The following is a 19,004-nucleotide window of genomic DNA, read 5'->3' on the forward strand; positions in this document are numbered from 1 at the left end:
CAAATGCAATGATCTTCATTTTCTGAATGTTGAGTTTTAAGCCAGCTTTTTCACTCTTCTCTTTCACTATCATCAAGAGACTCTTTATTACTGCTTTGCTTTCTGCCATGAGGGTGGTGTCTTCTGATATCTGAAGTTATTTATATTGCTCCTGGCAATCTTGTTTTCAGCTTGTACTTCATTCAGCCTGGCATTTCACATGATGTACTCTGCATAAAAGTTAAATAAGCAAGGTGACAATATACAGCCTTGATGTACCCTTTTCTCAATTTGGAACCAGTCCATTGTTCCATGTTCGGTTCTAACCGTTGCTTCTTGACCTGCATACAGATTTCTCAGGAGGCAGGTCAGGTGGTCTGGTATTCCCATCTCTTTCAGAATTTTCCACTGTTTGTTGTGATCCACATAGTCAAAGGCTTTGCTGAGGTTAATAAAGTAGAAGTAGATGTTTTTCTGGAACTCTCTTGCTTTTTCTATGATCCAAAGTATGTTGGCAATTTGATCTCTAGTTCCTCTGCCTTTTCTAAGTCCAGCTTGAACATCTGGAAGTTCTCAGTTCACATACTGTTGAAGCCAACTTGGAGAATTTTGAGCATTACTTTGCTAGCATGTGAGATGAGTGCATTGTGCAGTAGTTTGAACATTCTTTGGCATTGCCTTTCTTTGGGATTGGAATGAATACTGACCTTTTCCAGTCCTGTGGCCACTGCTGAGTTTTCCAAATTTGCTGACATATTGAGTGCAGCACTTTCACAGCATTATCTTTTAGGATTTGAAATAGCTCAGCTGGAATTCCATCACCTTCACTAGCTTTGTTCACAGTGATACTTCCTAAGGTCCACTTCACTTCATATTCCAGGATGTCTGGTTCAAGGTGAGTAATTACACCATCATGGTTACCTGGGTCATGAAGATATTTTTTGTACATTTCTGTGTATTCTTGCCACCTATTCTTAATCTCTTCTGCTTCTGTTAGGTCCATACTGTTTCTGTCCTTTATTGTGCCCATTTTTGCATGAAATGTTCCCTGGTATCTCTAATTTTTTTGAAGAGATGTTTAGTTTTTCCCATTCTATTGTTTCCTCTATTTCTTTGCACTGATCACTTAGGAAGGCTTTCTTATCTCTCCTTGCTATTCTTTGGAACTCTGCATTCAGATGGGTATATCTTTCCTTTTCTCCTTTGCCTTTCTCTTCTCTTCTTTTCTCAGATATTAGTTAAGGCCTCCTCAGAAAACCACTGTATAATCATAAGGGATTTGATTTGGGTCATACCTGAATGGTCTAGTGGTTTTCCCTACTTTCTTCAATTTAAGTCTGAATTTGGCAATAAGGAGTTCATAATCTGAGCCACAGTCAGCTCCCAGTCTTGTTTTTGTTGACTACATAGCGTTTCTCCATCTTTGGCTGCAAAAATATAATCAATCTGATTTTGGTATTGACCATTTGGTGATGTCCATGTGTAGAATCATCTCTTGTGATGCTGGAAGAGGGTGTTTGCTATGACCAGTGCCTTCACTTGGCAAAACTCTGGAAGCCTTTGCCCTGCTTAATTCTGTACTCCAAGGTCAAATTTGCCTGTTACTCCAGGGATCTCTTGACTTCTTACTTTTGCATTCCAGTCCCCTATGATGAAAAGGACATCCTTTCTGGTGTTAGTTCTAGACCACTGAATTCAGAGGCAGTTTGTTACACAGCATGTGTGTGTGCATGCTAAGTGGCTTCAGTCGTGTCCGACTCTTTGCAACCCTACGGACTGTAGCCCGCCAGGCTCCTCTGCAAATGGGATTTTCCAGGCAAGAATACTGGAGTGGATATCTCCTACATTGCAGGCCGGTTCTTCACAGCAGTGGATAACTAATATCCCCTTACCAAATAAGAAAATCAGAAAACAGATAATAAACACACGGATGAGTGGAAAGAACCAAAAACAAAAACAAAAAAACCTCTTACTGAGTCTTCCCAAGTACTCAAACAATATGGAAAAGGAGACTAACTTATTGGTCCAAGCACTCAGCAGATAACCACAAGCCAGCCTGTTCCAGTGGCCATCAGCATTCTCCTGGTCCATCTCACTGTGGAGAATGGTTCTCACCAGCTTATACTCTTTGATTTCTGTATTCACTTTGTGCCAAGTCTTTTGATTTAGGTAGTAGGTTAACTGTAATTCTGGTTTCTAAGACTGATAATATGTAGTAGGCAATACACCTAGAACATTTCTTTAGCTCAGGGAAAGCCTTAAATGCCTTTCTGAGCTGTTTGAATTTTATTCTTTCTATGCAGTGGACAGCTATATAAGGTTGCATGTGTGTGTGTTCAGTCACTTAGTTGTGTCCAACTCTTTGTAACCCGTGGACTGTAGCCTTCCAGGCTCCGCTGTCCAAGGGACTTTCCAGGCAAGAATACTGGGGTGGTTGTCTTTTCCAGGGGATCTTCCTGGCCCAGGGTCAAACCCACATCTCCTGCATTGCAGGCAGATTCTTTACTACTGCGCCACCTGGGAAGCCCTTATATAAAGTTATCTGACAAGATAAGGGACCTGAGAAACCTGTATGCAGGTCAGGAAGCAATAGTTAGAACTGGACATGGAACAGCAGACTGGTTCCAAATAGGAAAAGGAGTACGTCAAGGCTGCATATCATCTTCCTGCTTATTTAACTTATATTCAGAGTACATCATGAGAAACGCTGGGCTGGAGGAAGCACATGCTGGAATCAAGATTGCTGGGAGAAATATCAATAACCTCAGATATGCAGATGACACCACCCTTATGGCAGAAAATGAAGAGGAACTAGAGAGCCTCTTGATGAAAGTGAAAGAAGAGAATGAAAAAGTTGGCTTAAAGCTCAACATTCAGAAAACTAAGATCATGGCATCTGGTCCCATCACTCCATGGCAAATAGATGGGAAAACAGTGGAAACAGTGGCTGACTTTATTTTTTGGGCTCCAAAATCACTGCAGATGGTGACTGCAGCCATGAAATTAAAAGACGCTTCCTCCTCGGAAGGAAAGTTATGACCAACCTAGATAGCATATTAAAAAGCAGAGACTTTACTTTGCCAATAAAAGTCTGTTTAGTCAAGACTATGGTTTTTCCAGTGGTGATGTATGGATGTGAGAGCTGGTCTATAAAGAAAGCTGAGCACTGAAGAATTGATGCTCTTGAACTGTGGTGTTGGAGAAGACTCTTGAGAGCCCCTTGGACTGCAAGGAGATCCAACCAGTCCATCCTAAAGGAAATCAGTCCTGAATATTCATTGGAAGGACTGATGCTGAAATTGAAACTCCAATATTTTGGCCATCTGATGCGAAGAACTGACTCACTGGAAAAGACCCTGATGCTGGGAAAGATTGAAGGTGGGAGAAGCAGGGGACGAGAGAGGATGATATGGTTGGACGGCATCACCCACTAGATGGACATGAGTTTGGGTGGACTCCAGGAGTTGGTGATGGACAGGGAGGCCTGGTGTGCTGTGGTTCATGGGGTCGCAAAGAGTTGGACACAACTGAGCAACTGAACTGAACTGAACTGAAGGGACCTGAAACAATCAATACTTTTAGAAGGTACCTGTGGAAACTGTTACCCCTGGCAGCACACAAGCCATGCTGACTTAGGAGGCACTGAACAAAGAAATCCTCCCTAGGTTCATAGCCCACCATTTAACTGAAAGTAGGATCAAGCGTACCAAGGAACACATGGGTTTTATTGTTTTTTCCCCGCTAGTTTGCACTTTTTTACATCTAAAGCTACTAAAAGGCTAACCACCACTCCTGCTTGGGCTCTGTTTTGGCACCAAACCCGAGAGCAGCAAATTGAGCATTCCTTCTGTGTGTGGTGTGGGAACACAACCGAGGTTTCTCTCTGCCAGGGATGAGGATAAAGGAACGTGTGTCAGTAAATTCAATTTTGGCTGAGATTCTTGACGAGGTCTCTTCATTTCCCACAGTGAAATGGCCCTCCTGCATACAGAGCAGCACTCAAACACCAGTTTCCACTTGGCTCCCAAGGAAGAGCAAGACCACCTCCAGAGACACCCTCCCCGACCCCTGCCCCCATCACACCAGGCCACTGCCTCAGGGAAAACACTCAGGGTGGGTGTGTTCCAAGTCTCTGGGCGCTGCCTGCCTATGAAGGAGAAGTGCATCTGCATCTTCCCAAACCTTCGTTGTCCTGCATCAGAATCATGATTCTGGGTGGGGGGAGGTGCTGAGCCTAGCTGGACTGATCTGTACCTGAAAAGGCGGAGGGGCAGTGGAGGCAGAGAAAAGGTTGGGTAGAGAGACAAGGGCCGGGACAATGTGAGTCTGGACAACCTCAGGTGTTGGTGTGGGAAAGATTTGTAGGGGGTGCAGGCAAGTGTGAGAGGTGTGTGTGCATGTGTGTGTACAGAAAGACAGAGAGAGGAGACCAGGAGGAGGGCATTTTAGGAAGTTTTATTGCATGCTAGAATGGAATCGCTCTATGACATTTTTTGGAAAGACCCTCAGTGGACATGAGTTTGAGGAAACCCTGGGAGATAATGGAGGACAGAAGCTTGCATGCTGCAGTCACAGGGCTGCAGAGTCAGACTCGACTTACTGACTGAACGACAGTAAAGATGTCTCAAGCTCCCCTACTGACACCAGTTGTTGAGCTGGTGCTTCATCGACTATGATGCTTGAGGTGCAGCCTCATGGAAATTGCTCTCACAGGATAGTAGAAATCCTACCTTTACAGGGCTCTTTAAAATACGCCACTGCTTCAGTTTGACGAAACTAATAGATCTGAAATCAGAGGGATGAGAGGTGGTCCTCTAAAAACATGAGATCTCTTTAGAGACTGTTGCCTCCAAACAGATATTCAGGAGTGCTGTGGTTGAGTGGTCTATTATAAGGCTTCATGGAGATAGTATAACACAGCAGAAAAGACAGAGTCTAGAGCTGGATGAATCAGGGTCCAAATCTCCATGTCACCTCTTTTTTATTGGAAAGCTGGTAACCCACTTCTTAGCACCCTTGTCTCCTGAGATTATAGTAAAGGCATGGCAATAACTGCATCACAGGGGAATTGTAAAGATCAAGGATACACCTTGTACACAGGCAGGTTTTAGTATATTAATGTGATGGTTGTCATTACGGTGACTTACACCCCTGGCTTCCCTCTTTGCTTCTCTGCTTCCTTCCTGGTCTGAAACAATCATTTGACTGGAAGAGAAACAGAGGCAGAGATCAGAACCCTGACTAGCTTTTTCTGGGGGAACCCAAAAGAAAACTGTTGCAGGGAAGGTAAACATGCTAGAATTTCTAAATGAAACTATAAAATATAAACCTAAAATATAAGACACTGATAAGGATGAACTGAGACAGACAAGAGCTAATCTCCAGGTAGGATTTGCAGGAAGCCACTTCTTGGCAGGTAGACACTCGGAACATTTGGGACTCAAATTTGTTGCATCGTCATCGTCCTAAAATTATGAAGTTTGAATAAGGGTCTTTCACTTATACTACTCGGTTTTCAATAGATTCCTATGTTTACCTTTGTCCAAGACAACATTTTTTTTAATCTTCTCATAATGTGGAAATGGCCACTGCCTTTTCATCATTCCTCCTTTTCTGACCTCTCTCAAACAATGAAATATCATCTGCTCTGGTATCGCTTTCATAAAATAAAGCATATACCTTTTGAAAGCTTCCTAAAGTCCACAGAGTTTCTGGGAACTTACATTTTTAACCATTTGAGAAAACTCAGCTCTAAGCATATTTGAAATCTTATCTTTTGATTAGAAAAATACCTTTTTTTTCTAAAGAATAAACTTTTAAGTGGATCAGAGTAACTAAATAGTAGGATAATTCTACCAGTTACCTTCCTGCTAGAACCTACTGAACTCCAGTGAGTGCAAATTGCCAGCATTTATTGGGTGAAGTGAGCCCTTTCACGGAGCTTGGGAAGATATTGTGAAGATGTTGGACAGCAGAAACACAAAAAGAGAGATGAGTTGAAAGAGTGAGTCTTTGCCATCTGTCCCGTCTTTCTCACAAGAGGTAAAACAGTTGTCATTTACAAGTGCTCCATTTTCAACTGGGAATATCTGTGAGGAATGTAACCACAGAGAACGGTGGTCTGTGCTTCGGACTCATCTCAGCTTTTACTGTTTGTGTGATCTTCCCCTCTATGGACCCCTCTTCATCTGTAAAACAAATATACCTAAGATGCCCTTCCTACAGCAAAATTCTTTTTCTTCTCTGATTGCTTTCATCCTCTTGGATTCACATGCAAGATCAAGCAAATATTTCATGACAGCTCTAGGAGGGTTCAGCACCCAAGGGCAGAATCCTCAAATACCTATTTCCAATTACACACACACACACACACACACACACACACACAGAGGCTGTTACAACTAAAATCCGGGTGAGAAAAGACTTAATGTCCAAATTCCTATTGCAAGCAAGGATTTAATACATATATGTCTCCTGCACAGAGTCTGATGTTTCTGGATGAAACAGAATTTACCATGATCTCTAACCACCATTAAACCGAGTTTTAGGATGTGGCTTGATTACACAATACTGTCAAACTGGCCGAATAAAGGGCAGCGTTTGTAAAAGTTGTTGCTATGCCAAAGACCTAAATTTGAGGTCTTTCTCTCTGGCAACAGCTAACAGTGTCACTCACACCTAAAAAAGAATGCAAGCATCTGCAGGCAGTCACCATGCGGCTGTGTATGTCAGCAATCGTTAGAGAAGAAACACAGACCCAGATCCAGGGTCTTTGCATTCTTGCCAGGAAATGATTTTCAACTACTTTGTTTTAACACCTTCACCCCTGAATTCTCTGTAACCACAGCTCAACTTAGGGGCTAAAATACACCTATTCATGCCTTTGTAAATCTACACATGTTTATAATTTGGGATTGCTATGTGAAAACACACTTTTCTATTTATCTTCAAGTCAAGCAGCTGGGCCATCTTAATGGATTTTTCTCAGCACCAGGCCATTAAGTCACACAGGCATGGGTTCCAGGCATGGAGATCCCTCTGGCCATACTTCTTAGATCTCCATGGCCACTGCTACTAAGAACTGCTTAATGAGTAGACGGTCAGTGACCTGTCAACTCTCTGACAAAGTACAATCAACCTAGAAGTCTGCACATGCACTTGAGGAATGCTGCTTGTTCTTTCCCGAGTGTCACAAATACGGGTGGAAGAAATGTCATGTGAAGAGTATATGCACACAAAAGGTTGCAACTCTACACATCCAAGATAGTCTCTGCTACCCTCAAATCTACTGCTCACCTGAAGTCCCCCTTCCTTCTCAAAGCAGATAAGAGAATTAATGTTTCAATCTCCAATGTTTTATGTTGTAAATTTTCAAGCCTACCAAAATCTTGCAAGAACGGTACCATGACAACTGTATATCCTTTATCTAGATGCAAAATTTTACCACATTCCCCTCCCTCCCTGCCCCGCTTCCTGCCCCCTTCTCTCCCCCTTCCCTCTCTCTATCTCTCCATGTGTATGTATATATAAAATGATATATTATATGCACAAACCTCTTTTTGCTGAACATCTTGAGGATTAGTTGTACATGTTGTGACATTTCATGTCTAAAGACTCTAGCTTTTGTTCATCTAACATTAAGAATATTCCCCTGTATCCACAACTGTCTTTGACAAGATAGTTAACATGTGAAACTCAAGATTGAGGAAACACAGTTATCTAACATTCAGTCTGCACTCAAATTTCCCCAACTGTCCCAGTACGTCTAATACAGCTGCTCGTTCTCAGTCAAGGATCAGGCATGGGATTTTGTCATATCTCCTTCGTCACCTTCATCTGCAACAGTTGGAGGGCGGGGGAGGTGTTTTCAATGACACCGACAGAGTTAAGGAATGTACACCAGTTGTTTTACGGAATGTCCGTCAGTTTGGACTGGTCCAACTTTTTTCCTCAGAATTGGATACAGGCTGAAGATCTTGGTAGACACTCCATCAGGGTGATGCTGTGCTTCTTCGTGCATCCCGAGGACACCTGTTATCACTGCACCCGTTCTAGGCATTGGTAAGTAAGAGCAAGGGCTTTGGATCCATCTCAGTTTTTCCTGTTTGTGTGATTTTAAAGCTACAGTGCTTAAATATGAATACTACATCATTTGCACACCTTGAATTGCAAACTAGTGACAATAGTTATTCAAAAATCTTACTCCCCCGATCATATTTCAATACAGCTGTCTTTTTTTTAATATCTATTAACTCATTTTCTCATAAACCAGGAGATGCTAACAGTATTCTATAAAAGAGATCATATGGACCATAAACACGAAAGGCTTTACAAAGGAGGTGATTTTGCATTGAATCTTGATAAGTAAATAAGATTTAGTCAAGAAGAGCAGAGAGAGATATATTCCTAAGAAGTGTCATGAGAAAAGGCTTCATACATGACAGTGAATAACATCTGAGGACCTATGAGTTGACGGTGATAGTCTAGGAAAGAGATGAGGAAGATCTGCTCTAGGCCTTATTGAGTGGCCAACGAAATGCAACAAGTGGACAGACTAAAGAAAGTTGCCATGTTCTTTAACACCTCAACCAGGGCAACTGCATGTTTATGATGCCTTTACTGACATTGGCGGGCAGCAGCGGTCATTTAAGTCTAAATCGAATATGTTCAGTTTGAGATGTTCAGTAGGACATCCAGACAGAGCTGTCCAATACACAGAACAAGAGACTTGGAGTTCAGCAGAAAAAACCTGGTGAGAAGTGATGACTTGGGTCAATGCTATGAAGAGCTGAGGTCATGAAGGCAGACAGAAACATCAGTGTAGACAGGAAGCAGGATAGATCTGAAGAGCAAATTCTGGAAGAACATTAACAGGATGGGGAAAGGGCACAGAAGTTCTGTTTCCTGTTGGTACCCCAACTTGTGCACTGGTTTTTGGAGATGTTGATCTGGTGGTTAATTGGAGAAGAGAGAAAAAAAAAGAGCTTGACTAGATTTGTATATTAAGGAATCATGAGTGAATGGGCAGTAATTAATTATACATAGATAAGTATTTGGGGGGGGGAGGCTAAAGATAACTCCATTGTGTGTTTTTTCCAACTCCAGCAAGCAATTAACTCAGTTCTGACACTCTTTACCTGGAGATAATGTCAGATGTCCCAGGTCAAGGCTCAGTCCCATTAAGACTATCCCCATAAAAAAAATTAATAAAAAAAGGACTGCCCCCATTTCAGATATCAGTCTCAAGTCCAGATTGTCAGCTGGGCTTCTGAACAACGAGCTATAAATCAGAGGTTCTCAAGATCTCCTTCTTGGGTTTGATTAATTTGCTAAAGTGGCTCACAGAACACAGAGAAACACCTACTTAGGTCTATCAGTTTATTATAAAGAATATTATAAAGGATTCAGAACAGCTAGATTGAGAAGTACACAGAGCAAGGTATGTGGGGAAGGACATAGAACTTCCATGCTGTCTGGGTATGCCACTCTCCTGGGATCTCCAAGTGTTCGCCAATCTGAAAACTCTCCGAATCACGTCCTTTTGGTTTTTTTATGGCGGCCTCATTACATAGGCAAGACTGATTAAATCACTGACATGGGCAACTCAAATCAACCTCCAGCCCCTCTCCCCTCTCTGGAAGTCAGTGGGGTGGGACTTAAAGTTCCAACTGTCTCATCATGACGTTGGTTCCCCTGGCAACCAGCCCCCATCTTTGGGACTTTCCAAACGTTACCTCATTCAGGTGGGGCTGAAAGGAGCTTGTTATAAAGAACAAAATACTCCTTCACCTTCATAGAACTGGAGCCATTTCAGGACCTGATGACAGAAGACCAAGTATTATAACAAAAGATGTTTCCATTGCTCTTATGGCTTAGGAAATTCCAAGGGTTTTAGGTGCTCTGTGCCAGAAACAGACAAAGTCCAAACACATATTGCTTATTACAAATCACAGTAGCACAACAACAAATCAGTCAAGAAAATAGAAGTGATTCAGGATGGGATAAGTGGGAAACTATTACTTGGAAAAGAGCAAGAAAACAGAGAAATGATGGAAAGGATAAAATGGAAAGGAAATTCAAGTGAAAAAGGAAAAAGAAGGAGGAAAAGTTAGGGGTATAAATAGGAGTAAAGCCACAGAGGTCCCCTGGTTCTCTTGAATCACATGGCCTGCCTGTTCCAAAGTCGAGGCAACAGGTAAAGAACGATGCTTGATCTGCTAGAAGAATCCAACATAAACATCAATGCATGTGTCTCAAACCCTTAATTTTGCTCAAATTATTTACGATTTACAGTTTAAATTAATATTTATAAAACCCTTCTCCCCTTAGCTTCTGGACTGAGAGCTGCTTCCTGCAGCCATGTGGGTTTCACTGGTGCCTTCCTTGACTTCTTGCTGCAAGTTTTGCTCCTATAATATTATATATTAGACTTCCAAGGTCTGGAGATGCCACATGCTTGGGGCTCACCAGATATCTGTCAGCATCATTAAAGTGATGGCCTTAACATTTGAAAGAGATGGATTCAATAAAAAGTTTTAAAATAACTAATATATATACACATTAATGCATATAATATTAATATACACAATATACAGATTTTTAATCAGATTATTTAAATATCTATGTATTGACTTACTTGGCTACATGATTCTGATGAATGAAATTAGATTTTTTAATAACTAATTACCAATGTACTACTGACCAGTATGGGAAATAAAACACACCTGCAGAAATAGCAATTCTTACAATTTTTAAAAATCCATTTCATTCAACTTGCTTAAACCATGTACCTAATTACATGACCCCCACAGTTCTCAAATGTAATTCTGTTGTTGTTGCATCAAATTTCAATTAGTCATTGTCGTATGACTGTGCAGCAAATCATCAGAGTCTAAGTAGGAGCCTGCTTAAATTCTTGACATTTTTCTAATTGTTTTTTGCAAGACCACAGGCACAGAAGGCAGCCACAATGAAAACAGTCGAAGCATTGTTACTAAACCACACATACCCTCAGCTTTCCGTGCACACGTGTACCTGGACATGTACACGTGTGTATGTGAGGGCTCATGTGTGAGACCAGACATATGCACCATGTTGCTTCCAGAACTAAGATCTGCTTGTCCTTTTGATCTTCCACCTTTTTCTTATTAGCAAAAGGTAACAACAATTAAGCAATAAAAATCAGTTGCCAAGAATTATGAAACATAGCAATGCATGAAGAAGAATCCTGCATCTGACTACATGTGAACATTTCGGTTTTACTGGTTTTAGCTGGGTAGGTTCAGAAGAACCAGGGATTTGCTTAACAATTCTCCAGACAATAGAATCACCTCAGTGACCATTATGTCTTTAGAAAGTTGGTTTACAAATATGGTGCTTAAACGCAAGTAGATTTTTAAGATTGAAAACAGCAATTTATCATGAAAATGCTGCTTGTTCATCACGAAATTCTTTTTCTCACTACCCTTTCTCTCCTTCATTCCAGGGGAATGCAGAGAACTGAAATGAGAAAACCGTAATTACCATCACATTCCTCCCCTCGGGTCAACTTAATTACCAGCTTTTCACCCCAAAACAAATTTACCTCTTTAAGAATGAACGTCATTCTTATCACTCATGGGAAAAACACAAAGATTAAGATGCCATTTAGGCATAACCGCAATTTTTCATTTTTAAGTGACCTCACAGTTTAATGGCTTCAATGCATTTTCATTCATGTGGAATATATACTGCAGGAAAGAACTGTAATAAATGGCATTGTCATGACCCTTAGGTTAGAGCAGAGGAATATTGGAAGATAAATCTCAATTCTGGATACTCACCAATCCTGCAATGGGGGTAGGCAATCTATTGATCTTTTTAACAAGTCCTGGCTTTATAGCATTCAGCAACCTGTCATGAAAAAGACAGAATGTTAAGCGAGACATAAAGCAAGATGGATCACACAAATCACCTTTATCCGGGGCTACAACTAAATTGCTGAATAGGAAAAGCCGTGAATTTAAAGCATGTAGTAAATCTCAATAATCTGTGAGCCTTCATGCATCCCAGTGAAGAACTTTGCCAACATCAAGTTTGTCCATGGCAGGTGAGGTTTTAGAATTTGGAAATACTGGGGGAAAAGAAAGGATGGAAACTAGGAGGTGCTTCAGGGGAAAAGACAACGATGTGAGCTGGACTGAGGCTGGGAGAGAATTGTCTAGGATGGGAGCCAGGTATTCTTACACAGCAAGGCTGCTTCCCAATTCTCCTAGCTAAGGCAGAGGTCTCTCCAGGGATGCACTGAGTTCAGAGACCAACATCTATCTTTGCAAATAATTTGCCAAGATTAATTCTTCCTCCAGACTTTCTTGCTCTTTGAAGAAAGTGGCTTGTTAAATGTGGTGAGCTTCGCTTAAGAGAGGAAAGAATATGTTTAGCAAGAGGTTAACCAATTATATCCTGCAGATTTGAAACAGTGCTGACCACAATTCCCTAGGTATAAGAGATATGTGACCCAAACATTTTGGGGGTAAAGGCTGAAATCATGTAAAAACGGTAATACAAAGGAATGCAAGAGAAGCAACCATAACTGTTTATCTTCAGGAAATATCCGTTCAGAGTGAAAAGAAATAAGACAACCTGTAAAACTAAAACAGGGAGGGCATCAGGGTTATGTGGTAGAACTGTAGCATTTGCCAACTAGGGCTATTCATAAGGGAATTACTGAAGGTGTGGTATTGTAGAATGGAGGCATTTATTCTTACACTCAGGAATTAGAGGAGCAGCAATAAGGTAATTTATCTCAGGACACAGGGCAAAGAGAATGTTTGGGCGGGGGTTTGTTTTCTATGATTCAGGGGTAAGCAAACGATAAGTCATGGGCCAGCTCTGGCCCAATGCCCTTTTCTGTAAACAAGTTTTACCGGAACACAGCCTTGCCCATTCATCTGCGTTTCATTTACTCCTGCTTTTGTGCTGCGACAGCAGGACTCAGCAGTTACAACAGCGAAGGGGGAGCCCGCAAATCAAACAACTTTTACCACACGGCCCTTTACCAAAAAGTCTGCTGAGCTCTTGTCATTCATGCAACCACAGATAGCAGCAAATTATGAAGAACCTATGCCTAATAGATCCCTACAAACCAGTGACAAAAGATGCTTTGAAAGAGTCCAATAATTAGTCTTGAATTCAGCCTATATTTGACCTTGACACCACTATGTACTGATGGATGAAGAAATGTTGCTACAGTGGCTATGATAGTATATTCTGGTTTTACACTAAGAATTGCCTGTTCTTGGAAACTTTCACCCCAATTCTTTAGTGCTGCCCTCAAGAGACAACACCCAGAGCAGCCACAAAACAGTAGTGCCTTTTGGCCCATTGAAAACCAAGATGGCGCTCCTTTCATGAATGCACTTAATTTTAACCATGAATTTGATCTTCTTAAAAAGTGTTTTTTTATAGCTTATCTTGAAATTATTGGTTTTTCAAGTTGGAAGGCAACTTGTTCACTCTTCTCATGTTTCAATTTAGAAAACTGAGGCCTGACGATGATGACCTGACCAAGTGGTACAGTCAGGCCCAACAGCTGAGTTCCCTGGATCAACACGTTCTCTTGGGTAGAGCTAACATCCCATAGCTTGTGATTCAAAATAAACAGATGGGATCCCTGAAAAGCAGATTTTAAATGTACAAAATTCTTAAGATATATTAATTTTCTTACCAGTTCTTCACAGTGTCATTTTAAAATGGAGTTTTAAATAGTAGTCACATGCCGTTGTTGAAAAAGATCATTGACTGGACATGACTGTCAGTTAACCCAAGTTGGCCCCATCTCTGGCCTGTATGTTCTGCCCACCATCCCCACGGTGGGAACCATCTTCAAGCACTCGGCCTTGAGATAGTAGTGTGTTATTGAGACTACGTGGACTGAATATGTGACTGAACCAGTTAAAGCATCTATAAAAACTCAAAAGATTCTGGCAAGATTTACCTCTTCTCTCAGCTGCCCACGGCAAGCATCATATGTAAGTTCCTTGCTTATTAACCCTGCCACCTACAAGTCTGATGCTATCTGCTTCTTTTTTTAGGGCTCTCCTTGCCTTCTTCGTCAAGGAGACCAGGGGACCAGGTTTGAATTTCACTTTGGGAAATCCCAAGGTTGCCAACCAACAACAGTGCTGACAATTCAAAAGGAACCCAAAGGATATCCAGTAAAACTTCAGTCTCATTGTCACTGGGACCCCACGGGGCCCCAGACTAATCCCTGAAGTAACCTTAAAGACTTTCCAAAGAAAATATATAAAGACAGTTATAATTTTTTTTTAAAAGACAGGTGTAGTATATGACATGCACCGTTCTCCACTTTATTTTTCCACTTAGCAATGCTTATTGGAGGCTGAATAACGTACTCTGGAGAGCGGGCCGTGTCAGTATGTCTGGACCTATGTCCTATTCACTACCTGTGGACAGACGGATGTGGAGCTGTGGGGTGGGGCTGAGAGCACTGTCTCTGAAGTCCAGCGGACTGACTCCAAAGACTAGCTTGGTCACTCACTGGGGGTGTTACTTTGGGCAAGCCCATGAACACCAGTTTCTTCAACCGTTACAGAGAAACAATGGCAGCAATGGCATAGTTGTCAGTGAGGCCGAAATGTGACAAAATATGTGAGAAGCCAGCACAGAGCCTTGGGCATAATAAGTTTTCTCTAAACGGTTCTGCACACTTTGCATGTAAGTATTTATTTATACTAATTCAATTCACAGCATTCTAGACCAACTACTTTCTCTAATACTTTAAAATTTTTCTAATGGAACAAAGTACCATTGTATCAGGTTCCATGTTTCTAATTAGTCAAAGTAGAAAACATAACAAATGTCCTACCAAAAGAATCATAAATTACAAGTCCTTGCTTAACAAGGTACCCATTTTGTCTTCTATATCTAAGAGTTGTATTACTTTTAGTAATGATGGCTCCACCAACTCCTCTTCTATACATGTTTAGATTTTTAAAGTCTAAAATACTTTATTTATCCTTTGTAGAATTATACTTATTGGCAGAAATCTTTCCTGTTACATGAAGTTATAAAAAAAATTATAATGACAGACCTTAATTAAAAGACATCCACTGTGATGTCTATCAAAATGTTTCACAACAAATTAAAAAATAAAAAGACACAGTGCTCTTAAATATTTGGGATATTTTCAAGAGCAAGGCAGCTGTGTTTTTTTTTTCATGTGAACATTGCCCCAGTTCCATACACAATTTACAGTACACAACAATAAAAGATAACATTGAATTCACATTGCAGAAATGCCTGTCACCTGCTTATCTTGTATTTTGCATTAAACTGAGGACATTTTCTGTACTTATTAGAGTCAGATGAGAAGTTTAGCAAAACAGCTATGAGTCAAGCATATTATTCACTTGCAATTTTATTAAAAGCCACTGTTGCCCTCCAACATATTAAATATAAATATTTTTTTAAATATTTATTGATAACATGCTTTCAAGTTATGATGATGATATTTTATATTTATGAACCTCCTGAGATATAGTGTTCCCCAACTGTCCTGTTTTGCAGAGACAGGTCCTGTAATCACTCCACCATTTTTATAGAAGGAAAGTCTGAGCCTCAAACAGGTGTGAAGGCTTCCCTAGAGATGTGCACACAGACATGCAGCCAGAGGGCAAAGCCTACCACAATAAAGTCCAACTTCCACACGTGGCATCAAAGCACAATACAAAACCAACAAACCAAAAAAAAAAAAAAAAAAAAAACCCACCCCAGGGAAAACAAACAAAAACCAAAAACTCCAATAAACACTATCTAAACACAATGAGAGAATATCAACAGTAGGTGGGAATACAAGGGAAAAAGAAGTGGGTATCTGCTGAGAGGTGGTCAAGTGCAGGACACACCGGATCAAGTTTCATTTCTGCGTACGTACAACGTCCTCAGGAGGGACTGCAGGGCAAAGGGGGTGGTTGTTCATTTGTGGCAACTCCCCACGCAGTGGAACCCCACACAAGTTTCCCACCGGTGAGCCCCCAAAACCTGTCACTGGAACAGTCTGCCCTCCCTAGCTGGTAACAGACTATCTTCGGACTCGTCTAAAGACATTTCTGGGGCATGTGGCATAATTTTATATAACAAAGATATTAAGCTTTGGTATTATTCCACGTCTCCTGCATAACAGGTACCCACAACTACCGTGGAGACGCAGACACAGAGAACAGACTGTGGACAGTGTGGGAGGCGAAGGAAGGGTGAACTGAGAGAGTAACACGGGAACAGACACATCACCGTGCGTAAAGCAGCCAGCCCCTGGGAACCTGGTGCAGGACACGGGCGGACAGCCCAGTGCTCGTGACCACCGAGAGCGGTAGGCTGCGGCGGGAGATGGGAGGGAGGCTCCAGACGGAAGGGAAGTGTGTATACCTGTGGCTGATCCATGCTGATGGCAGAAACCAACACAATATTGTAAAGCAATTATCTTCCAGTTAAAAAAAAATTAAAAAAAAAAGAATCACATGTGGAGATTTGGCCAAAAAACAAAAAGAAAACAGAAAGAAAGATTAAAAAAAAACTGGAGCTATGGGAGCTGACTAGGATGAACTGATATTCAGACATGTATTGATGCAGCAATTATTTATCGAGTGCTTGCCATGTGTGGCACATTGTTCTAGGCCCAGGGAAGGCAGGACGGGAGCAGACAAACAAAAGAACTTGCCCTTTAGAACTGCTCTTCTTGGAACAAGTGAGGTGTGGGGGGAAGTAGGAAGAACATACTATAAACAAGTAAATAGATGAGAGGAGATTTTCAGATCACGTAAGCCCTGGGAAGACAAGCACAGTAGTAATCCAGGCAGGCGGCATTTAAATCAGGCGATCAGAAGGCTGCCTTGGGGAGGTAACACTTGGGGAGAAAATGGGATGATATAAAAGCATCAGCCAAAGAGGAGCTGCAGACCAGAGTTTCAGGTGGACTGAACAGTAAGTGGGAAGGCCTGGAGGCAGGAGTGGGCTTAGTATATTCAAAGCCAACGTGGCCAAGCACAGTGAGTGGAAGGAGAAACACATGACCTGATAGCCAGGGTGTAAGCAACATTCAGGCCCAGGTAAGCTGTCTGGATTTTTCCTAAGTACAGTGTACTCAGAAATATATCACATTTTTTAGGTGAAGACTGAAATGATCTGATTTGTACTTTTAAAACATCACCATATGCAGGTAGTATTAAAATAAATGTATAACTATAGGTAAATAGAAATCTTTTATTTCTTAAAAATCATGAGTATCAGATAGGTGAATAAAACACCATAAAAAACTTATACCACTCAGCAGTGTTATCACAAGGAAAGTGCAATGAATTTGGAGGAAGCTGTCTAGGTTTTAACAGGTAAAACATGCATTTAGCTATGAGCTCCTGGAAAGTCCCTTGATCACAGTCTCAATTTTCCCCTTAATAAAATGGAGATCTTGAAAACCTGACCTTCCATCCAAGACTGGTGAGGAGCCAGTGGGACAACGTGTTGCTAGAATTCGGTAAGTGGAAACTTGCATATTCACATTCGTTATACTGAGCATGTCCCTTTCTGCTAAGTAAGTGCAAGTTACTTTAGTTTCAACTTTTCCATTAGCCAGCTGCCAAAGACTAAAATAAGTTTTACTTCTTTCCTGGATATAAACCTCACATAAAGAAATCAAGTCAACAGATGTGTACAGCTTGCCTAATATATATATCTGGTAAGAAACAACTAAAAACAGGAAAAAAATTTTAATCTTGGATAATCCTCAATTACAAAAAAATTCAATGATATTGAAAGGAAAGTCAAGTCGCTCAGTCGTGTCCGACTCTTTGCGACCCCATGGACTATAGCCCACCAGGCTCCTCCGTCCATGGGATTTTCCAGGCAAGGGTACTGGAATGGGTTGCCATTTTCTTCTCCATTGAAGGTAAGCAAAAATACATGTGTTTCTTATATGAAAGGAATGACTCAGTGTCTACTAAACTCTTACATTCTAAATCTAAAACACACTGTGACCTATTTCAAGTAAGGCTGTTCATGTGTTCTTTCACACACTCAACAAACATTTATTGGGTATGCATGATGTCCCAACCTGGAGCTGGGCATGGGAACACAAAGACCCCAGGTCTTTCCCTCATGGGGTGTGCTCGCTAAGAGATTTAAAACCCACAGGAAGACCAGAACTAGGGACATATGTGGTTCATTGTCATGCTACCTAATGCTTGGCCATCTTGAATTTTTGCGAAAGGTGAATTAAAGACATTCAGCACACATTCTGTGGAATCCAGTTCTTAAAAGATTAAAGACTATATTCCTTAAAGAAACATTGCTGAGACATCCAAGAATGATGCTAATGTTCTGATTCAAGATACAACCACAGGATATATTTTTATAACTCTTTGTAACACAATATCCAATTTATGATAGCCTCTCAATGATAGTTTAATGGTTATAAAATACAAACTGAAGAAATTTGTGTATATCTGCAATTAGAAAAAAACAACTCAAATCCCAACTGTGGGACAGAGAGGTTCTGTTTCATACTGACACATCCAACAGCTCATATAATAACTCTTCAAGGGGCACAATGCTGAGAATACTGTGACAAAAGGTATCAGATCATCCTAATGTCACGAAATACACCAAGGGGCAGCTTATTGTTTACTGGACTGTGATAAACATTAAAGGTAACATTTTTAAAGGGTTGCAAAATTCAGCTTACTATATACGTCATTCAATTCAGAAATTCAAGTCTAATAACTATCCTAGAGTTTGGGAGAGAGCAGAGACGCAGTCTAGACCTTCAACACGGGGTTGGAGAGTTCAGGCTTAATCTCATGGGAAATCACTTTATTCTTTGCAACAAGAGATTACATCATCATCTCATGTAGCTGGGTTTGTACAGCTGCAAAGCAACTCTGGTCACAAAATTACCTACTTCGTGTCCCTTTTCATTGGCTCTCTAGTGTTTTTCTTTGTGGTTTCCTTGATCACTTTCTGGTTTGACTATG

General features: G+C 41.0%; 1 protein-coding gene across 1 annotated transcript in view; it reads right to left on the minus strand.

Annotated features, from left to right (window-relative positions):
* The window catches only part of LIMCH1 (LIM and calponin homology domains 1), a 349,754-nt gene that overhangs the window by 170,002 nt on the left and 160,748 nt on the right, over positions 1-19,004 (minus strand). Inside the window, 1 exon segment of the mRNA XM_070451961.1 lies at positions 11,802-11,871. Within this exon segment, the coding sequence (XP_070308062.1) occupies positions 11,802-11,871 (70 nt within the window).

This window comes from Odocoileus virginianus, chromosome 21 (genome assembly GCF_023699985.2).
Source record: "Odocoileus virginianus isolate 20LAN1187 ecotype Illinois chromosome 21, Ovbor_1.2, whole genome shotgun sequence".
NCBI classification, from domain to species: domain Eukaryota; kingdom Metazoa; phylum Chordata; class Mammalia; order Artiodactyla; family Cervidae; genus Odocoileus; species Odocoileus virginianus.